This window comes from Bos javanicus, chromosome 1 (genome assembly GCF_032452875.1).
Source record: "Bos javanicus breed banteng chromosome 1, ARS-OSU_banteng_1.0, whole genome shotgun sequence".
NCBI lineage: Eukaryota > Metazoa > Chordata > Mammalia > Artiodactyla > Bovidae > Bos > Bos javanicus.
Genome location: NC_083868.1, coordinates 110,592,299 through 110,616,828, shown reverse-complemented (window position 1 = coordinate 110,616,828; position 24,530 = coordinate 110,592,299). Strand labels below are relative to the sequence as shown.

The window sequence follows — 24,530 nt, the reverse complement described above, 5'->3', positions numbered from 1 at the left end:
CTTGAATTCCCCAATTCAAGACTCTATGGAAGCCAATTTCCTGCTTGTATTTTCTTGGCTTTGAAAGTCATTAAAATGCCTATTAGATGCTACCCAGAGTTAAAAGATTCTTTACCAGAAGCCTTGCACATGGTTTATCTATTTTGGTTCTTACTGAGAGTCCTCAGCAATACTTCTCAGTTTCAGATCGCAAGAGTGAGCTCAGGCAGTCAAGTGTTTCAGAAGTGAGTCACATGATCAAAAATTCATATGTGTGCTGCAACATAAATTGCCTTTGAAAACATTAGTAAAATTTAGCCAATTAGCTGTTAGAAAATTAGCATGATGTTAGGGGCAGAAAGAGGCTAATAAATGGAGTCTATCAAAACCCAGTAATTCTGTTGGGTTTCAGAGTACAGATGAGTATGGTAATCCAAGTGAAAATAGAATAAACAACTGCATTATTCTTCAGGAGCTGAGTGGCAACTCTAGAAGAATGTGTTTTTTTTTTTTCTATAAAAATATCTGGACATTTAAAATATACTAATCAGAAGAATACATATGTCATTCCAGATTTACAGTGTCAAGTAGAAGCACTTGGGCTAAAACTTCAGAAGGCAGTGACTGAGATGGACAACTACAAAGAAAAGCTCATGTAAGATGGTGAATATTGAACAACCTACAAGAATTTAGAAAGACCCTCATGTATTCACTGTGACCCAGGACAGTAATTTGGTTGTGTGGGTATGGTCTACTGCTATTTTTCTCACTTTTTTGGCTTATATTGAAGGCCCTATACATATTTTTAAATACATGAAATATTTCTTTACATATCCAGGGAAAAGTATTAAAGGTTTCCCTGTTTATTCAAATGTAGCAACTTAATATTCTCTGAATTTTTCTCTTTTCATCTATTTATTATCTGTCCAGAAGAAACAATATTGAAGTTGTTTCTTAAAACTATCAATTTTAGATTCAAAAAGACAGTTGGTGCTGCTGCTAAGTCGCTTCAGTTGTGTCCGACTCTGTGCAACTCCATAGATGGCAGTCCACCAGGCTCCCCCGTCCCTGGGATTCTCCAGGCAAGACCACTGGAGTGGGTTGCCATTTCCTTCTCCAGTGCATGAAAGTGAAAAGTGAAGGTGAAGTCGCTCAGTCGTGTCCAACTCTTAGCAACCCCATGAACTGAAGCCTACTAGGCTCCTCTGTCCATGGGATTTTCTAGGCAAGAGTACTGGAGTGGGGTGCCATTGAGTATCTTTGAAATTCTGGAGTGCTCGTGCATTACGTAAGTGAGAAAGAAAATATTGGAAAACAAATGATAAGACAATGCCTTTGTAAAATATCCAGAACAATATTTCTTTTTAAAATGGTTTTATTTCAGAAATTTCAAATATTATAGTGTAAATATTTGTGCTTGATTGCTCAGTCATGTCCAACTCTTTCCAACACTTTGGACTGTAGCCTGCCAGGCTCCTTTGTCCATGGGATTTTCAGGCAAAACTGGAGTGAGTTGCAATTTCCTCCTCCAGGGAATCTTCCCAACCTAGGGATTGAACCCACATCTCCTACTTCTCCTGCATTGCAGGCAGATTCTTTACAGCTGAGCCATCAGGGAAGCCCATAGTATAAATATAGTACATCTATAATTATAAAAAGAATTTATATAATCTTTGAAACGTAAGTAAATTTTTTACTTTGTGGTATATGATCTGGTAGCTTTGGTTTTCAGTTCCTATATTTTAGAAGGATGAGCCTCATAAGAAATATAAATATTTAGAATGCTTAGCAACTGAATATTGTATTGACCTTGAACTACTCCTAAGAAAAATGTGTTCAACAAAATTCTTAACAAGGAAGAACAAATTTAAAAAATACTCTATCAAATTAATGTATACTTTGACTATTTGCCACAAAATAATTTATTTTCAAAAGTCAAAACCAAATATTCATGATTGACAACACTGTGGTCAATACTGCAGTAAACAATAGTTCAGTTCTCTGTGTACGATGGCTGGGGTTGAAGGAATGAGAGGACAAGTGGTACTAGCATGACTCACTGGGCCCAGCGAGGAGCTTTCTGATGAGAAGAAACACGAAAAAGAGAAGCAAGATGGGAATTGCCAGTAAAGAATCATTAGTTTCTACCCTCTAGTAACATCAGGGAAGAGGGTTCTGACCACATGAATGTCTGATCTGGAGGGCTGCCAAGTCTGGCCACAACCCATTTAATATTAATACATGCCTTGTGATATTTTTTGTTAGTTAATTTTTAATATAATTTATAATATGAGTGCTGATAAATGATAAGAGTCAAAGGAGACTGAAGTTGGTGGGAAAGAATACTACGTCACTAAAGTCCATCAAATGAATTACCTGAAGGAAGTCACTATACAATTGCAAAAATGATGATGCTGTTGTTTCAGTTTATAATAAACCTGGTTATTCCTATATGAGAACTTCTTTTTTTTTCCTCTACTGTTATTTATTTTTATTTTATTTTTTAATATAAATTTATTTATTTTAATTGGAGGCTAATTACTTTACAGTATTTTATTGGTTTTGCCATACATCAACATGAATCTGCCACGGGTGTACACGTGTTCCCCATCCTGAACTCCCCTCCTACCCACTCCCCATACCATCCCTCTGGGTCATCCCAGCGCACCAGCCCCAAGCATCCTGTATCATGCATTGAGCCTGGACTGGCGATTTGTTTCACATATGATATTATACATGTTTCAATGCCATTCTCCCAAATTATCCCACCCTCACCCTCTCCCACAGAGTCCGAAAGACCGTTCTATACATCTGTGTCTCTTTTGCTATCTCTCAATCAGGGTTATCATTACCATCTTTCTAAATTCCATATATATGCGTTAGTAAAATGAGTACATCAAGGCTGTATATTGTCACCCTGCTTATTTAACTTATATGCAGAGTACATCATGAGAAACGCTGGACTGGAAGAAACACAAGCTGGAATCAAGATTGCCAGGAGAAATATCAATAACCTCAGATATGCAGATGACACCACCCTTATGGCAGAAAGTGAAGAGGAACTCAAAAGCCTCTTCATGAAAGTGAAAGTGGAGAGTGAAAAAGTTGGCTTAAAGCTCAACATTCAGAAAACGAAGATCATGGCATCTGGTCCCATCACTTCATGGGAAATAGATGGGGAAACAGTGGAAACAGTGTCAGACTTTATTTTTCTGGGCTCCAAAATCACTGCAGATGGTGATTGCAGCCATGAAATTAAAAGACGCTTACTCCTTGGAAGGAAAGTTATGACCAACCTAGATAGCATATTCAAAAGCAGAGCCATTACTTTGCCAAGAAAGGTTCGTCTAGTCAAGGCTATGGTTTTTCCTGTGGTCATGTATGGATGTGAGAGTTGGACTGTGAAGAAGGCTGAGTGCTGAAGAATTAATGCTTTTGAACTGTGGTGTTGGAGAAGACTCTTGAGAGTCCCTTGGACTGCAAGGAGATCCAACCAGTCCATTCTGAAGGAGATCAGCCCTGGGATTTCCTTGGAAGGAATGATGCTAAAGCTGAAACTCCAGTCCTTTGGCCACCTCATGTAAAGAGTTGACTCATTGGAAAAGACTCTGATGCTGGGAGGGATTGGGGACAGGAGGAGAAGGGGACGACAGAGGATGAGATGGCTGGATGGCATCACCGACTCGATGGATGTGAGTCTGGGTGAACTCCGGGAGTTTGTGATGGACAGGGAGGCCTGGCATGCTGTGATTCATGGGGTCGCAAAGAGTCGGACACAACTGAATGACTGAACTGAACTGAACTGATACTGTATTGGTGTTTTTCTTTCTGGCTTACTTCACTCTGTATAATAGGCTCCAGTTTCATCCACCTCATTAGAACTGATTCAAATGTATTCTTCTTAATGGCTGAGTAATACTCCATTGTGTATATGTACCACAGCTTTCTTATCCATTCGTCTGCTGATGGACATCTAGGTTGCTTCCATGTCCTGGCTATTATAAACAGTGCTGTGATGAACATTGGTGTACATGTGTCTCTTTCAATTCTGGTTTCCTCAGTGTGTATGCCCAGCAGTGGGATTGCTGGGTCGTATGGCAGTTCTATTTCCAGTTTTTTAAGGAATCTCCACACTGTTGTGGCTGTACTAGTTTGCATTCCCACCAACAGTGTAAGAGGGTTCCCTTTTCTCCACACCCTCTCCAGCATTTATTGCTTGTAGACTTTTGGATCGCAGCCATTCTGACTGGTGTGAAATGGTACCTCATTGTAGTCTTGATTTGCATTTCTCTGATAATGAGTGATGTTGAGCATCTTTTCATGTATTTGTTAGCCATCTGTATGTCTTCTTTGGAGAAATGTCTGTTTAGGTCTTTGGCCCATTTTTTGATTGGGTCATTTATTTTTCTGGAATTGAGCTGCAGGAGTTGCTTGTATATTTTTGAGATTAATTCTTTGTCAGTTGTTTCAGTTGCTATTATTTTCTCCCATTCTGAAGGCTGTCTTTTCACCTTTCTTATAGTTTCCTTTGTTGTGCAGAAGCTTTTAATTTTAATTAGATCCCATTTGTTTATTTTTGCTTTTATTTCCAATATTCTGGGAGGCGGATCATAGAGGATCCCGCTGTGATTTATGTCAGAGAGTGTTTTGCCTATGTTCTCCTCTAGGAGTTTTATAGTTTCTGGTCTTACATTGAGATCTTTAATCCATTTTGAGTTTATTTTTGTGTATGGTGTTAGAAAGTGTTCTCGTTTCATTCTTTTACAAGTGGTTGACCAGTTTTCCTAGCACCACTTGTTAAAGAGATTGTTTTTTCTCCATTGTATATTCTTGCCTCCTTTGTCAAAGATAAGGTGTCCATTGGTGTGTGGATTTATCTCTGGGCTTTCTGTTTTGTTCCATTGATCTATATTTCTGTCTTTGTGCAAGTACCATGCTGTCTTGATGACTGTGGCTTTGTAGTAGAGCCTGAAGTCAGGCAGGTTGATTCCTCCAGTTCCATTCTTTCTCAAGATTGCTTTGGCTATTTGAGTTTTTTGTATTTCCATACAAATTGTGAAATTATTTGTTCTAGCTCTGTGAAAAATACCATTGGTAGCTTGATAGGGATTGCACTGAATCTATAAATTGCTTTGGGTAGTATACTCATTTTCACTATATTGATTCTTCCAACCCATGAACACAGTATGTTTCTCCATCTATTAGTGTCCTCTTTGATTTCTTTCACCAGTGTTTTATAGTTTTCTATATATAGGTCTTTTGTTTCTTTAGGTAGATATATTCCTAAATATTTTATTCTTTTCATTGCAGTGGTGAATGGAATTGTTTCCTTAATTTCTCTTTCTATTTTCTCATTATTAGCGTATAGAAATGCAAGGGATTTCTGTGTGTTGATTTTATATCCTGCAACAAGAACTTCTTAAAACTAGAAAATGAGCAAAGTAACCACTTTTAGAAAACCTGAGTTACAAAAGATAGAGCCACTTAAATGGTCCCAACTTGCTAGAGACCTTTCTCTGTGCTGCCCATAACTACCTCTTCCGTCTCTACTCCGTCTATGCTCCTTCATTACTAGGATGAAGTTGAGTAGGTTGGGTGTTTGGGATCAGAGTCCAAGACAGCTTAAGGTACTCAGAGCTCAGTAAGTCTCCAGTAGTAGTTAAATACTATTTTATTAATAGGTTAAAACCAAATTTGCAACTTGGCCATTGTTTCATGATAAATTCAGTTTAAAGTCAAAATAATCCACTCAAAAATCCAGACATACGATTTCTTAATAAATTTGAGGTTTTCTCTACATTCTCAAACCTGTTTGAACTTCCAGAAATTGGAAGGTGCTATGAAATTTGATTTTTAAAAAAATTAAATTCCTACTCTTTATGTGTGTGTATGAGTGGTGGGGTGGGTGGGTGCAGGAATGAGTTTCACCTATCCAACTTAATATAATTGTTTTGTTTAAAGATTTTTAAATGTTTGGATATAAATTTTGTGGATTTTTATTTATGGGAAAAGGCAGTTTTTAAATGGATGAGTTGAGGTTTTTTTTTTTTTCCTAAGATGTATAAGGAAATATTTTCCAAGGTTTAGAAGAACTTGTTACATATTTGAAGATAGAGATTTTATCACTTAGGATGCTTTGAGCTATAAGTAATAGAGAGAGGGGTTTCAAGTTTAGTCAATCCACCCACTCAACAACATCACTAAGGATCTTGATGTTCTTTCTGTCTCCATTCTGCTGCCCTCAGCACTGGCTTCACCCCAAGGCTAAGTCTCCTAACATCATGAAATGGCTGCAGGCCCAGGTATCACATCCAAATATAACCACCCCAGGGGCCGGAAGGGCCTGTTTTTCTGGAGTCTTCTTAGAAGTGAGATAAAAATTTTCCAGAAGCCACCAAATAGCCCTCTCATTACATCTCTTGGCTAGAACTCTTTACAACCCTCCCCTAAATGAATCACTGGCAAGGACAACAGGACTACCAGAGTTAGGTCAAGCAGAATTTGTCCTGAGAACAGATGATAATGGGGCTCTGATGGCCATGAAGAAAGCTACAGTACGTGTCCAGAAGGTAACCAGTAATGTTTACTGAAGAAGTAGAGTGTTAGTGATGCTCTGAAAAGTAATGACATTTTCTACAAATTTCGTGTCACATCTAGATTAATTTAGGGAAGACCTCCCTAAAGTAATAAAAAGTAAAGATGCTGTCAAATGCCACTGTATTAGTTTTAACTATATGTGTATATATAGAGAACTAGGAAATACAGTTTTGTTTTATATATATAAAGAGGAGAGTTAAAAAGTTGACTTAAGGCTCAACATTCAGAAAACTAAGATCATGGCATCTGGTCCCATCACTTCATGGGAAATAGATGGGGAAACAGTGGAAACAGTGTCAGACTTTATTTTTGGGGACTCCAAAATCACTGCAGATGGTGATTTCAGCCGTGAAATTAAAAGATGCTTACTCTCCCTCCCTCCCTCCCCACAGCGCGACTGAACAAGTAAGCCTAAAAAAAAAAAAAAAAAAAAAAAGTGTCCTCCACCGTGCCCTTTGAGTCAGGGCGGAAACCAGATACTGAAGAGACTAGCAAACAGAAGAAGATATAACAGAGGGAAACGCCTTGGAAGCTACAGGCAATAGATCAAAACCCTGTGGTTACTACGGACTACATAGGAAGGGGCCTATAGATCTTGAGAAATATAAATCTGACCAAGGAACTAGCCAAAAATGAACTGAACCCACAACACCCACAAAAAAAAAAAAAAAAAAAAGTCCTAGATATATTTTTATTATTTTTATGATCATTCTTTCTTTTTTTTTTTAATTAAAAAAAAAATTTTAAGTCCTCTATTGTTCCTTTAATTTTCACTTTTATAACCTATTACTTTGCAAAAAAAAAAAAGACCCTATTTTTTTCTTCTTCAGCAAACTTCATATATATATATTTTATAATTTTTTGACCTTGTTTTTTTTGTTTGTTTGTTTTTGTTTTTTTCTTTTCTTTAACATTGTATTTTTGAAATTCCAAACTCTACTCTAGATTTTTAATTTTCGCTTTTTGGTATATGTTATCAATTTTGTACCTATAGTTTTTTTTTTTTATATAATTTCTGTGACTTTTTTTTTCTTTTTTCTTCTTCTCTGTTTCTTTCTCTTCTTCTTTTATATAACATTGCATATCTGAAATTCCAGACTTTACTCTAGATTTTTAATTTATGCTTTTTGGTATTTGATATCAATTTTGTACCTGTATTTTCTTTATAATTTTTGTGACATTGTTCGTATTTGTTTGTTTGTTTTCTCTCTTTATTTTTCTTCTTTTTTTTTTAACATTGTATTTTTGAAATTCCAAACTCTACTCTAGATTTTTAATTTTTGCTTTCTGGTATTAGTTATCAATTTTGTACCTGTACTTTCTTTATAATTTTCGCGACCTTGTTTGTTTTTGTTTGTTCGTTTTTTCTCTCTTTCTTTTCCTTCTTCTTTCTTTAACATCGTATTTTTGAAATTCCAAACTCTACTCTAGATTTTTAATTTTCGCTTTCTGGTATTAGTTATCAATTTTGTACCTGTACTTTCTTTATAATTTTCGCGACCTTGTTTGTTTTCGTTTGTTCGTTCTTTCTCTCTTTCTTTTCCTTCTTCTTTTCTTTAACATCGTATTTTTGAAATTCCAAACTCTACTCTAGATTTTTAATTTTTGCTTTTATGTATTTGTTACCAATTTTGTACCTTTAAGGACCCAATCTTCAGGACCCATTTTTCACTAGGGAGTGAGATTACTGGCTTGACTGCTCTCTCTCCCTTTGGACCCTCCTTTTTCTCCACCAGGTCGCCTGTGTCTCCTCCCTAACCCCTCTCTACTCTACCCAACTCTGTGAATTTCTGTGTGTTCCAGACGGTGGAGAACACTTAGGGAACTGATTACTGGCTGGATCTGTCTCCCTCCTTTTCATTCCCCCTTTTATCCTTCTGGCCACCTCTGTTACCTTCCTCCTTCTTCTCTTCTCTGTATAACCCCGTGAACATCTCTGAGTGGTCCAGTTGTGGAGTGCACATAAGGAAGTGACTACTGGCTAGCCCACTCTCTCCACTATTGATTCACCTCATCTCATTTGGGTCACCTCTAACTCCCTCCTCCCTCTTCTCTTCTCCATGTAACCCTGTGAACCTCTCTGAGTGACCCTCACTGTAGAGAAACTTATCATCTTTAATGTAGATGTTTTATCAATGGTGCTGTATAGAAGGAGAAGTTTTGAAACTACTGTAAAAATAAGACCGATAATCGGAAGCAGGAGACTTAAGTCCAAACCCTGACTCCAGGGAACTCCTGACTCCAAGGAACATTCATTCACAGGAGCTCATCAAATGCCTCCATACCGACACTGAAACCAAGCACCACACAAGGGCCAATAAGTTCCAGGGCAAGACATACCAAGCAAATTCTCCAGCAACAAAGGAACACAGCCCTGAGCTTCAAGATACAGGCTGCCCAAAGTCACCCCAAAACTATAGACATCTCATAACTCATTACTGGACATTTCATTGCACTCCAGAGAGAAGAAATACAGCTCCACCCACCAGAACACCGACACAAGCTTCCCTAACCAGGAAACCTTGACAAGCCACCTGTACAAACCCACACACAGCGAGGAAACACCACAATAAAGAGAACTCCACAAACTGCCAGAATACAGAAAGGACACCCCAAACTCAGCAATTTAAACAAGATGAAGAGACAGAGGAATACTCAGCAGATAAAGGAACAGGATAAATGCCCACCAAACCAAACAAAAGAGGAAGAGATAGGGAATCTACCTGATAAAGAATTCGAATAATGATAGTGAAATTGATCCAAAATCTTGAAACTAAAATGGAATCACAGATAAATAGCCTGGAGACAAGGATTGAGAAGATGCAAGAAAGGTTTAACAAGGACCTAGAAGAAATAAAAAAGAGTCAATATATAATGAATAATGCAATAAGTGAAATTAAAAACACTCTGGAGGCAACAAATAGTAGAATAACAGAGGCAGAAGACAGGATTAGTGAATTAGAAGATAGAATGTTAGAAATAAATGAATCAGAGAGGATAAAAGAAAAACGAATTAAAAGAAATGAGGACAATCTCAGAGACCTCCAGGACAATATTAAACGCTACAACATTCGAATCATAGGGGTTCCAGAAGAAGAAGACAAAAAGAAAGACCATGAGAAAATACTTGAGGAGATAATAGTGGAAAACTTCCCTAAAATGGAAGGAAATAATCACCCAAGTCCAAGAAACGCAGAGAGTCCCAAACAGGATAAACCCAAGGAGAAACACCCCAAGACACATATTAATCAAATTAACAAAGATCAAACACAAAGAACAAATATTAAAAGCAGCAAGGGAAAAACAACAAATAACACACAAGGGAATTCCATAAGGATAACAGCTGATCTTTCAATAGAAACTCTTCAAGCCAGGAGGGAATGGCAAGACATACTTAAAATGATGAAAGAAAATAACCTACAGCCCAGATTATTGTATCCAGCAAGGATCTCATTCAAGTATGAAGGAGAAATCAAAAGCTTTTCAGACAAGCAAAAGCTGAGAGAATTCTGCACCCCCAAACCAGCTCTCCAACAAATACTAAAGGATATTCTCTAGACAGGAAACACAAAAACGGTGTATAAACTCGAACCCAAAACAATAAAGTAAATGGCAACGGGAACATACTTATCAGTAATTACCTTAAACATAAATGGGTTGAATGCCCCAACCAAAAGACAAAGACTGGCTGAATGGATACAAAAACAAGACCCCTACATATGTTGTCTACAGGAGACCCACCTCAAAACAGGGGACACATACAGACTGAAAGTGAAGGGCTGGAAAAAGATTTTCCATGCAAATAGGGACCAAAAGAAAGCAGGAGTAGCAATACTCATATCAGATAAAATAGACTTTAAAACAAAGGCTGTGAAAAGAGACAAAGAAGGTCACTACATAATGATCAAAGGATCAATCCAAGAAGAAGATATAACAATTATAAATATATATGCACCCAACACGGGAGCACCACAGTACATAAGACAAATGCTAACAAGTATGAAAGGAGAAATTAACAATAACACAATAATAGTGGGAGACTTTAATACCCCACTTACACCTATGGATAGATCAACTAAACAGAAAATTAACAAGGAAACACAAACTTTAAATGATACAATAGACCAATTAGACCTAATTGATATCTATAGGTCATTTCATCCCAAAACAATGAATTTCACCTTTTTCTCAAGCGCACATGGAACCTTCTCCAGGATAGATCACATCCTGAGCCATAAAGCTAGCCTTGGTAAATTCAAAAGATAGAAATCATTCCAAGCATTTTTTCTGACCACAATGCAGTAAGATTAGATCTCAATTACAGGAGAAAAACTATTAAAAATTCCAACATATGGAGGCTGAACAACACGCTGCTGAATAACCAACAAATCACAGAAGAAATCAAAAAAGAAATCAAAATTTGCATAGAAACGAATGAAAATGAAAACACAACAACCCAAAACCTGTGGGACACGGTAAAAGCAGTCCTAAGGGGAAAGTTCATAGCAATACAGGCACACCTCAAGAAACAAGAAAAAAGTCAAATAAATAACCTAACTCTACACCTAAAGCAACTAGAAAAGGAAGAAATGAAGAACCCCAGGGTTAGTAGAAGGAAAGAAATCTTAAAAATTAGAGCAGAAATAAATGCAAAAGAAACAAAAGAGACCATAGCAAAAATCAACAAAACCAAAAGCTGGTTCTTTGAAAGGATAAATAAAATTGACAAACCATTAGCCAGACTCATCAAGAAACAAAGGGAGAAAAATCAAATCAACAAAATTAGAAACGAAAATGGAGAGATCACAACAGACAACACAGAAATACAAAGGATCATAAGAGAGTACTATCAACAATAATATGCCAATAAAATGGACAATGTGGAAGAAATGGACAAATTCTTAGAAAAGTACAACTTTCCAAAACTGGACCAGGAAGAAATAGAAAATCTTAACAGACCCATCACAAGCATGGAAATTGAAACTGTAATCAAAAATCTTCCAGCAAACAAAAGCCCCGGTCCAGACGGCTTCACAGCTGAATTCTACCAAAAATTTAGAGAAGAGCTAACACCTATCCTGCTCAAATTCTTCCAGAAAATTGCAGAGGAAGGTAAACTTCCAAACTCATTCTATGAGGCCACCATCACCCTAATACCAAAACCTGACAAAGATCCCACAAAAAAAGAAAACTACAGGCCAATATCACTGATGAACATAGATGCAAAAATCCTTAACAAAATTCTAGCAATCAGAATCCAACAACACATTAAAAAGATCATACACCATGATCAAGTGGGCTTTATCCCAGGGATGCAAGGATTCTTCAATATCCGCAAATCAATCAATGTAATACACCACATTAACAAATTGAAAAATAAAAACCATATGATTATCTCAATAGATGCAGAGAAAGCCTTTGACAAAATTCAACATCCATTTATGATAAAAACTCTCCAGAAAGCAGGAATAGAAGGAACATACCTCAACATAATAAAAGCTATATATGACAAACCCACTGCAAACATTATCCTCAATGGTGAAAAATTGAAAGCATTTCCTCTAAAGTCAGGAACAAGACAAGGGTGCCCACTTTCACCATTACTATTCAACATAGTTTTGGAAGTTTTGGCCACAGCAATCAGAGCAGAAAAAGAAATAAAAGGAATCCAAATTGGAAAAGAAGAAGTAAAACTCTCACTATTTGCAGATGACATGATCCTCTACATAGAAAACCCTAAAGACTTCACCAGAAAATTACTAGAAATAATCAATGACTACAGTAAAGTTGCAGGATATAAAATCAACACAGAAATCCCTTGCATTCCTATACACTAATAATGAGAAAACAGAAAGAAATTAAGGAAACAATTCCATTCACCATTGCAACGGAAAGAATAAAATACTTAGGAATATATCTACCTAAAGAAACTAAAGACCTATATATAGAAAACTATAAAACACTGGTGAAAGAAATCAAAGAGGACACTAATAGATGGAGAAATATACCATGTTCATGGATTGGAAGAATCAATATAGTGAAAATGAGTATACTACCCAAAGCAATTTATAGATTCAACGCAATCCCTATCAAGCTACCAACAGTATTCTTCACAGAGCTAGAACAAATAATTTCACAATTTGTATGGAAATACAAAAAACCTCGAATAGCCAAAGCGATCTTGAGAAAGAAGAATGGAACTGGAGGAATCAACCTACCTGACTTCAGGCTCTACTACAAAGCCACAGTTATCAAGACAGTATGGTACTGGCACAAAGACAGAAATATTGATCAATGGAATAAAATAGAAAGCCCAGAGATAAATCCACGCACATATAGACACCTTATCTTCGACAAAGGAGGCAAGAATATACAATGGATTAAAGACAATCTCTTTAACAAGTGGTGCTGGGAAATCTGGTCAACCACTTGTAAAAGAATGAAACTGGACCACTTTCTAACACCATACACAAAAATAAACTCAAAATGGATTAAAGATCTAAACGTAAGACCAGAAACTATAAAACTCCTAGAACATAGGCAAAACACTCTCCGACATACATCACAGCAGGATCCTCTATGACCCACCTCCCAGAATATTGGAAATAAAAACAAAAATAAACAAATGGGACCTAATTAACCTTAAAAGCTTCTGCACATCAAAGGAAACTATTAGCAAGGTGAAAAGACAGCCTTCAGAATGGGAGAAAATAATAGCAAATGAAGCAACCGACAAACAACTAATCTCAAAAATATACAAGCAATACCTACAGCTCAATTCCAGAAAAATAAATGACCCAATCAAAAAATGGGCCAAAGACCTAAATAGACATTTCTCCAAAGAAGACATACAGATGGCTAACAAACACATGAAAAGATGCTCAACATCACTCATTATCAGAGAAATGCAAATCAAAACCACTATGAGGTACCATTTCACGCCAGTCAGAATGGCTGCGATCCAAAAGTCTACAAGCAATAAATGCTGGAGAGGGTGTGGAGAAAAGGGAACCCTCTTACACTGTTGGTGGGAATGCAAACTAGTACAGCCACTATGGAGAACAGTGTGGAGATTCCTTAAAAAACTGGAAATAGAACTGCCTTATGATCCAGCAATCCCACTGCTGGGCATACACTGAGGAAACCAGAAGGGAAAGAGACACGTGTACCCCAATGTTCATCGCAGCACTGTTTATAATAGCCAAGACATGGAAGCAACCTAGATGTCCATCAGCAGATGAATGGATAAGAAAGTGGTACATATACACAATGGAGTATTACTCAGCCATTAAAAAGAATACATTTGAATCAGTTCTAATGAGGTGGATGAAACTGGAGCCTATTATACAGAGTGAAGTAAGCCAGAAGGAAAAACATAAATACAGTATTCTAACGCATATATATGGAATTTAGAAAGATGGTAACAATAACCCTGTGTACGAGACAGCAAAAGAGACACTGATGTATAGAATAGTCTTATGGACTCTGTGGGAGAGGGAGAGGGTGGGAAGATTTGGGAGAATGACATTGTAACATGTAAAATATCATGTAAGAAACGAGTTGCCAGTCCAGGTTCGATGCACGATACTGGATGCTTGGGGCTAGTGCACTGGGACGACCCAGAGGGATGGTATGGGGAGGAGGGAGGAGGGTTCAGGATGGGGAACACATGTATACCTGTGGTGGATTCATTTTGATATTTGGCAAAACTAATACAATTATGTAAAGTTTAAAAATAAAATTAAAAAAAAAAACAAAAAAAAAAACAACAAAGAGATGTTGGCAAATTCAAAAAAAAAAATAAAATAAATAAAAGATGCTTACTCCTTGGAAGGAAAGTTATGACCAACCTAGACAGCATATTAAAAACCAGAGCCATTGCTTTGCCAACAAAGGTCTGTCTAGTCAAGGCTATGGTTTTTCCAGTGGTCATGTATGGATGTGAGAGTTGGACTGTGAAGAAAGCTGAGCGCCAAAGAATTGATGCTTTTGAACTGTGGTGTTGGAGAAGAGTCTTGAGAGTCCCTTGGACTGCAAGGAGATCCAACCAGTCCATTCTAAAGGAGATCAGTCCTGGGTGTTCATTGGAAGGAATGTTGCTAAAGCTAAAACTCCAATACTTTGGCCACCTTATGTGAAGAGTTGACTCATTGGAAAAGACTCTTGCTGGGAGGGATTTGGGGGCAGGAGGAGAAGGGGATGACAGAGGATGAGATGGCTGGATGGCATCACCAACTCGATGGACGTGAGTTTGAGTGAACTCCGGGAGTTGGTGATGGACAGGAAGGCCTGGCATGCTGTGATTAATGGGGTTGCAAAGAGTCAGACACAACTGAGCAACTGAACTGAACTGATATAGGATAAGATGGAGAAGGCAATGGCAACCCACTCCAATACTTTTGCCTGGTAAATCCCATGGGAGGAGCCTGGTATGCTTCAGTCCATGGGGTCACTTAGAGTCGGACACGACTGAGTGGCTTCACTTTCACTTTCATGCATTGGAGAAGGAAATGGCAACCCACTCCAGTGTTCTTGCCTGGAGAATCCCAGAGACAGGGGAGCCTGGTGAGCTGCCATCTATGGGGTCGCACAGAGTCAGACACGACTGAGGCGACTTAGCAGCAGCAGCAGCAGCATATAGGATAAGAAAGGTAAATAAGACTAACAAGAAAGACTGCTATAAAAGGTGAGGAATTTTTAGAAATTTCTAAAAGGAAAGACATAGGAAGGACAATAAAAAGGGTCAACTCTACAGAGGAATAAACTAGAGGAAAAGCAGTTGTGTGGTGGGCATGTGACAGGCAGGACTCACTTGGAATCAGTTAACACAAACAGAAGAGAGTGGGATCTCGCAAATCATCATAAGAGTGGTTCTCCAACTCCAGTCTACAGAAGAATCCTGGCGAGTTTATTGAAACTGTGTGTTACAGTATGACCTCCCCCACAGACCCAATCCGAGGATCAGTGTCTGGGCTCCATTCCCACAGATATTCTGGTTTTACTTTGGGGTTTGGGGTGTCTCTGAGCAATCTGCATTTAAAGCACCCCTCCCCACCCCACCCCCCGCCCCCACACACACGATTCTGATTCAGGTGATCCAATGAAACCTACTCTGAGGAATCATATTTGGAACATTTAAGCCATTGGCCACTCAGCGAGACACCTTTCCCCCAATCAACAGTTCCTGTGTGAAGCAGCTTTAGCAAGGCATCTGCACCCAGAATAAAGCAATGAGTGTGAGGACTGGAGCTGGGGAGCCTGGCAGCTACTAAATCCCAGAAGGGCCCAGGTTTCCCACATCCTACGACAAACCTCCAGTACCCCCAGCATACTCTGCGCCTTCATCACCAACCTTTAAAAACAGTCTGCTGCTGCTGCTGCTGCTGCTGCTGCTAAGTCGCTTCAGTCGTGTCCGACTCTGTGCGACCCCGTAGATGGTAGCCCACCAGGCTTCCCCGTCCCTGGGATTTTCCAGGCAAGAACACTGGAGTGGGTTGCCATTTCCTTCTCCAATACATGAAAGTGAAAAGTGAAAGTGAAGCCGCTCAGTCGTGTCCAACTCTTAGCGACCCCATGGACTGCAGCCTACCAGGTTCCTCCACCCGTGGGATTTTCCAGGCAAGAGTACTGGAGTGGGTTGCCATTGCCTTCTTCGAAAAACAGTCTAGGCAACAGTAAACAGCAAAGCAGATGAGAAAACAGAGAAACTTAGGCTTAGGGTAAACACCCAACCAAAGATTACCGGGTATGTGAGAAAAACCTCCCCCTAGCCTTGTTCCAGATGGCTCTGAACTCACACAAGAAAATTTTAACACAAACAGAAATTGTTAAATAGCAAACGGAAGATATTAAGACAAGTGTTTAAAGTTAGTATATCCTTCAAAGTACATCCAGGATTGTAACCATGAAAGAATAACAGCCTGTTACAAAAAAAGCTATTAGGAATTTTAGAAATCAAAAATATGATTAGAAAAATGATTATGCTCCTGTTAAAAAATGTATATGAAGGTACATAAAAATATATATGGATTCAAATTCATTGAATAAATTATTGGTAGAATTGCAATAGTTTCTTCTGGAAGTGAGACTCAGGGGTAGGCAGAGACTCTTATTTTACTCTATATATATGTTTTACTCTATGTACTTATATATTGCTTAAATAGCTTAGTGTGAATGTATTCATTTTTACATATGTAATGAAAAGAACAAAATTCACTTAAAATGATTTTATCAGTTACTGGTGAATATGTCAAAAACGGTTATATAAAATATGCTTTCTAATTTGAGGACCTTTGTAACCTACTTATACTTTAATTTTATTAGCAGCCACCTCCTCCTCATTTAACTAATGATTGTAAGCAATGATCAGCCATGACCAGCATGAATTTCTAATTTATAAAGCTCTTACTTGACCAAATAAGAGTAACATTTCACAGAGTTGAGGTTAACTAGGAACATTATCATTGCCTTCTGAGATATAATGTTCTCCTGATTTTCCTAAATGGAACTAAAATGGACTGGAATGGGTGAATTTAATTCAGATGACCATTATATCTACTACTGTGGGCAAGAATCCCTTAGAAAAAATGGAGAAGCCATCATAGGCAACAAAAGGGTCCGAAATGCAGTACTTGGATACAACCTCAAAAACGACAGAATGATCTCTGTTCATTTCCAAGGCAAACCGTTCAATATCACAGTAATCCAAGTCTATGCCCCAACCAGTAATACCGAAGAAGTTGAAGTTGAATGGTTCTATGAAGACCTACAAGACCTTTTAGAACTAACACACCCAAAAGATGTCCTTTTCACTATTGGGGACTGGAATGCAAAAGTAGGAAGTCAAGAAACATCTGGAGTAACAGGCAAATTTGGCCTTGGAGTACAGAATGAAGCAGGGCAAAGGCTAATAGAGTTTTGCCAAGAGAACGCACTGGTCATAGCAGACACCCTCTTCCAAAAACACAAGAGAATACTCTACACATGGACATCAGCAGATGGCCAACACCAAAATCAGATTCATTATATTCTTTGCAACCAAAGATGGAGAAGCTGTATACAGTCAGCAAAAAAGAGACAGGGAGCTGATATGGCTCAATCATGAACTCCTTATTGCCAAATTCAGCCTTAAATTGAATAAAGTTAGGGAAAACCACTAGACCATTCAGGTATGACCTAAATCAAATCCTTAATGATTATACGGTGGGAGTGAGAAATAGATTTAAGGGCCTAGATCTGATAGACAGAGTGCCTGATGAACTATGGACGAAGGTTCGTGACATTGTACAGGAGACAGGGATCAAGACCATCCCCAAGAAAAAGAAATGCAAAAAAGCAAAATGGCTGTCTGAGGAGGCCTTATAAATAGCTGTGAAAAGAAGAGAAGTGAAAAGCAAAGGAGAAAAGGAAAGATATACGCATTTGAATGCAGAGTTCCAAAGAATAGCAAGGAGAGAGAAGAAAGCCTTCCTCAGTGATCAGTGCAAAGAAATAGAGGAAAACAATAGAATGGGAAAAACTAGAGATCTCTTCATAAAATTAGAGATACCAAGGGAACATTTCATGCAAAGATGGGCTCAATAAAGGACAGAAATGGTATGGACCTAAAGAAGCAGAAGATATTAAGAAGAGGTGGCAAGAATACACAGAAGAACTGTACAAAAAACAGCTTCACGACCAAGATAATCACGATGGTGTGATCACTGACCTAGAGCCAGACATCCTGGAATGTGAAGTCAAGTGGGCCTTAGAAAGCATCACTACAAACAAAACTAGTGGAGGTGATGGAATTCCAGTTGAGCTATTTCAAATCCTAGAAGATGATGCTGTGAAAGTGCTGCACTCAATATGCCAACAAACTTGGAAAACTCAGCAGTGGCCACAGGAATGGAAAAGGTCAGTTTTCATTCCAGTCTCAAAGAAAGGCAATGCCAAAGAATGCTCAAACTACCACACAGTTGCACTCATCTCACACGCTAGTAAAGTAATACTCAAAATTCTCCAAGCCAGTCTTTAGCAATACATGAACTGTGAACTTCCAGATGTTCAAGCTGGTTTTAGTAAAGGCAGAGGAACCAGAGATCAAATTGCCAACATCAGCTGAATCATCAAAAAAGCAAGAGAGTTCTAGAAAAACATCTATTTCTGCTTTATTGACTATGCCAAAGCCTTTGACTGTGTGGATCACAATAAACTGTGAGAAGTTCTTCAAGAGATGGGAATACCAGACCACCTGACCTGCCTCTTGAGAAATCTGTATGCAGGTCAAGAAGCAACGGTTAGGACTGGACATGGAACAACAGACTGGTTCCAAATAGGAAAAGGAATATGTCAAGGCTGTATATTGTCACCTTGCTTATTTAACTTCTATGCAGAGTACATCATGAGAAATGCTGGGCTGGAGGAAGCACAAGCTGGAATCAAGATTACCGGGAGAAATATCAATAACTTCAGATATGCAGATGACACCACCCTTATGGCAGAAAGTGAAGAAGAACTAAAGCCTCTTGATGAAAGTGAAAGAGGAGAATGAAAAAGTTGGCTTAAAACTCAACATTCAGAAAACTAAGATCATGGCACCCGATCCCATCACTTCATGGGAAATAGATGGGGAAACAGTGGAAACAGTGTCAGACTTTATTCTTCTGGGCTCCAAAATCACTGCAGATGGTGATTGCAGCTATGAAATTAAAAGACGCTTACTCCTTGGAAGGAAAGTTATGTCCAACGTAGATAGCATATTCAAAAGCAGAGACATTACTTTGCCAACAAAGTCTAGTCAAGGCTATGGTTTTTCCAGTGGTCATGTATGGATGTGAGAGTTGGACTGTGAAGAAAGCTGAGCATCAAAGAATTGATGCTTTTGAACTGTGGTGTTGGAGAAGACTCTTGAGAGTCCCTTGGACTGCAAGGAGATCCAACCAGTCCTTCCTAAAGGAGACCAGTCCTGGGATTTCTTTGGAAGGACTGATGCTGAGGCTGAAACTCCAATACTTTGGCCCCCTGATGTGAAGAGCTGACTCATTTGAAAAGACCTTGATGCTGGGAAAGATTGAGAGCAGGAGGAGAAGGGGACGACAGAGGATGAGATGGTTGAATGGCATCATCAATGCAATGGACATGGGTTTGGGTGAACTCCGGGAGTTGGTGATGGACAGGGAGGCCTGGTGTGCTGCAATTCATGGGGTTGCAAAGAGTCAGACACGACTGAGTGACTGAATGGAACTGAAACCCCTACATTTATGGTAATTTGTTACAGCAGCAATAAGAAATGAATATACCAGTGTGTCCAAAGTCTAGTGAGGATTTTGGATTTTTGCAGAGGGAAACTATTGAGGGGGAGGGTTGGCAAGAGAGTGAATTGATCTGATTTGTTTTAAAAGGTTGGCATGGCTATTACATAGAAAATGGACTGACATGGATATGCAAGAATGATCAGGGAGATGAGGTGGGAGGCTGTGGATTCATGCGAGTAAGCAGTGGCTGGGTTAGTGTTGGCCTAACATGGAGTTGGAAAGAAATAGAGGCCAGGGATCAATCTAACAGGATTTACTGATGCAGTGAATATGGTTGGGGAGCAAGAGGACTGGAAAAGAAAGGAAATAATAAAGAATAAGGTTTGGGGCTTTTCAGCATCTGAGTAGACAGTTTAGAGGCAATAGAGTAGAGTGACTAACAGCCTAGAAGCCAGATGGAAACTGCTGGGGTTCAAATCCTAGCAGTACTACTTAGTGGTTATGTCACCTTGGGCATATTACTTACCTCTGTTCTCAGTTTCCTCTACTGTAACAAGGGCTGAATAAGGGCTGGTTTGAAGGTAGTGTGAGATATGTAAGGTGTTACTATTAGTATCATTATGTGTTGGTGCCATTTATTGAAGTGGGGGAATCTGTAGAAGAAATAGATATGGCAGTGAGGGAATTAGAAAACACTGCTTTTGATCTGTTAGATTTGAGATGCCTTTTGGACAGCAAAGTGGAAATACCAAGAAAGCAGTTTAAGAATAGCTGTTTCACATAAACGAGTGGAACGTAAGACCCTTGCCTTTCAAATTAGAGGAAAATATCCAATTATTCTATCTTATTTCCCTTGCTTTGATTGGCAGGAGCAGCAGGGGCCTTTCCTTAGGTTTATTCAAAGTAGTTGAAGAGAAAGGATTAACACTGTTGAGAGTAAAAGAAGGAATGTGTGTTAAAAGAGATGTAGGCATTCTTTCTATTCCTTCCAATTCCTCCTCTTCTAATGAAGGTGAAGATAACAATTGGGCAGTGAAGGGCTGACCATTAAAAGAATGGTATGGGGGTGGGAGATGAACATGAAGAGAGTTCTTGGGATGGTAGACTCCCCAGGGAGCTTTTTTCCAAATTGCAGCCAAAATTAATTGTCCACATAGTAACATGAACACTTAAAATAGTTCTGCTGTCCCTGCCTCTAGTTTCAGAAAAGTGTATGAGTCTGAACGTAGAACGAAAGTTGTGGTTAGGGCTGCTGAGTCTCAAAGCATTTCTAAAAGGAACATTTTTATTTGATTTCAAAGTAAATGCATAAAACTTTGGAAATACAGAAATACTCACAAAAAAAACCATCGTCTTTATATTTTGATATATTCTTGTAGTCCATTTTTCAAAGTAATGCATATTTTAAACATATTTTCACTTAGTAATATATCCTGGATATTTTCCCATGTCATTGCATAATACACTTAGTTTTCAAATGGCTATATCTTTTTATGACATGGACATTTTTGAAGAATGCAGAATCCTTCATACTTTTTTTAAATAAAAATTTTTCCATTTTGTATTTTTCTCTTGATTGGATTAAGGATATGTACTCTCAGCCAGCAAACCACATAGGTGAGCGAGCACAAGCACTTCTCAGAGCATCACAGCTGAAGGCACATGAGCATCTGCTTCTCACTGGTGATGTTAATTTTGATCACCTGGTCAAAGTAGAGCTTAGTTCTTTCACTGAGGGTTATTGCTGAGGGTTTTTGTTCTGTTTCAACCAGTAAACAGTCTATAAGAGATGCTTTAAATACATACACATGCTTTGATTTTCATCAACATTTATCCATAAATGCAGCATCCATTGATGATTTTTGCCTCATCCAGTCCTTATCCAGTTGTTGTTAGATGATTTTTCCAACTTCAGATCTCCCTCCTCATTTATTAATGAGCCCTCTGCATTCTACTTTAAATAAGAGCCTCCCTTCTTCCCATGATTTATCACTTATTGGTATGGATTCCTGAACTTTATTTTGTTCAATGGTTCACCAATCATTACTGTACTTAATTACTTTGGCACACAAGTTAGCTAGTGGAGGCCCCTTCAAGCTGATTCTTACAATGCTGGAACACAATCCCATCATCTTTTATAAGTACTTCTTTACTTTCATTATAACAAACTGTTTCAGGAATACCCACTGTGCCCCAGCCTTGGAATCAGCTGTTTCTCTGAGCAGTCCTGGTTCCTTTGAGTGGGAATGGTATTAGAAACCAGTATCTAGGCTCTAAGTATGCTCAAGTACTACTTGATTTTAGAGATAGTTTTTATACATATGTCAAATCTTTCAAATTGTGTGAGTTTATTGTATGTTAGGGGCTTCCCTGGTAGTTCAGCCCTGGGTCAGGAAGATACCCTGGAGAAGGGATAGGCTACCCACTCCAGTATTCTTGGGCTTCCCTGGTGGTTCAGCTGGTAAAGAATCCATCCGCAATGCAGTTGACTTGAGTTTGATCCTTGGGTTGGGAAGATTCCCTGGAGGAGGGCATGGCAACCAGCTCCGGTATTTTTGCCTGAAGAATCCCATGGACAGAGGAGCCTGGCAGGCTACAGTCCATGGGGTCATAAAGAGTTGGACATGATTGAGCAACTAAGCACAGCACAGCACAGCATCATATGTTATGTTATTGAGTGTTCTGTGATCACTCAACTACAGTCAGACATCTTGGAGTGCAAAGTCAAGCTGACCTTAGGAAGCATCACTATGAACAAAGCTAGTGGAGGTGATGGAATTCTAGCTGAGCTATTTCAAATCCTAAAAGATAATGCTGTGAAAGTGCTGCACTTAATATGCCAGCAAATTTGGAAAACTCAGCAGTGGCCACAGGACAGGAAAAAGTCAGTTTTCATTCCAATCCCAAAGAAGGGCAGTGCCAAAGAATGTTCAAACTACTGCACAATTGTGCTTATTTCACATGCTAGCAAAGTAATGCTCAAAATTCTCCAAGCTAGGCTTCAACAATATGTGAACCAAGAGCTTCCAGATGATCAAGTGGGATTTAGAAAAGGCAGAGGAACCAGGAATCAAATTGCCAACATCTGTTGGATCATAGAAAAGGCAAGAGAATTCCAGGAAAACATCTGCTTCATGGACTACACTAAAGCCTTTGGCTGTGTGGATCACAACAAACTGGGGAAAATTCTTAAAGAGATAGGAATATCAGACCACCTGACCTGTCTCCTGAGAAATATGTATGCAGGTAAGGAAGCAACAGTTAGAACTGGACATGGAACAATGGACTGGTTCCAAATTACGAAAGGAGTACATCAAGGCTGTATTAAGAACCTTTTGATGAAAGTGAAAGAGGAGAGTGAAAAAGCTGGCTTAAAACTCAACATTCAAAAAACTAAGATCATGACATCTGGTCCCATCACTCCATGACAAATAGATGGGGAAACAATGGAAACAGTGAGAGACTTTATATTTAGGGGCTCCAAAATCACTGCAGATGGTGACTGTAGCCATGAAATCAAAAGACGTTTGCTCCTTGGAAGAAAAGCTATGACAAACCTAGACAGTGTATTAAAAAGCAGAGACATTACTTTGCCAACAAAAGTCTGTCTAGTCAAAGCTATAATTTCTACAGTAGTCATGTATGGATGTGAGAGTTGGGTCATAAAGAAGGCTGAGTGCCAAAGAATTGATGCTTTTGAACTGTGGTGTTTGAGAAGACTCTTGAGAGTCCCTTGGATTGCAAGGAGATCAAACCAGTCAATTCTAAAGGAAATCAATCCTGAATATTCATTGAAAGGACTGAATCTGATGCTGAAGCTCCAATACTTTGACCGCATGATCCTAAGAGCCAACTCATTGGAAGAGACCCTGATTCTGGGAAAGACTGAAGGCAGGAGGAGAAGAGGATGACAGAGGATGAGATGAATAGATGGCATCACCAACTCAATGGACGTGAGTTTGAGCAAGCTCTGGGAGATGGTGAAGGACAGGAAAGACTTGGTGTGCTGTAGTTCATGGGGTCAAAATGAGTCCAACATGGCTGAGTGCCTGAACAACAATTACAATTGTATGTTAGTATAATACTTAAATGGAGAAGGCAATGGCACCCCACTCCAGTACTCTTGCCTGGAAAATCCCATGGACAGAGGAGCCTGGTAGGCTGCAGTCCATGGGGTTGCGAAGAGTCGGACGTGACTGAGCAACTTCACTTTGACTTTTCACTTTCATGCATTGGAGAAGGAAATGGCAACCCACTCCAGTGTTCTTGCCTGGAGAATCCCAGGGACGGAGGAGCCTGGTGGGCTGCCGTCTATGGGGTCGCACAGAGTTGGACACGACTGAAGCAACTTAGCAGCAGCAGCAGCAGCAGCAGCATAATACTTAAATAAGCTATTTTACAAGTATTAGTGGAGAATGTTAGTGGAAACTCAGCCCTGAATTTTCACTGAAAGGACTGTTGCTAAAGATGAAGCTCCAATACTTTGGCCACCTGATGTGAAGAGCTGACTTTTTGGAAAAAGACCCTGATACTGGCAAAGATTGAAGGCAAAAGGAGAAAGGGGTGGCAGAGGATGAGATGGTTAGATAGCATCACCCACTCAATGGATATGAATTTGAGCAAACTCTGGGAGACAGCAGAGGACAGAAGAGCCTGCAGAAGGCTCTGCTGCAATCCATGGCATCTCAAAGAGTCGGACACAACCTAATGACTGAATAA

At 39.0% G+C, this 24,530-nt stretch overlaps 1 protein-coding gene across 3 annotated transcripts in view; it reads left to right on the top strand.

Moving 5' to 3' along the window:
* The window catches only part of LEKR1 (leucine, glutamate and lysine rich 1), a 214,911-nt gene that overhangs the window by 117,063 nt on the left and 73,318 nt on the right, over positions 1–24,530 (top strand). For all 3 annotated transcript variants that reach the window (XM_061417727.1, XM_061417712.1, XM_061417718.1), the window contains one exon: positions 553–634. In XM_061417727.1, coding sequence (XP_061273711.1) covers positions 553–634 — 82 coding nt within the window. The remainder of the gene's footprint in view (positions 1–552; positions 635–24,530) is intronic.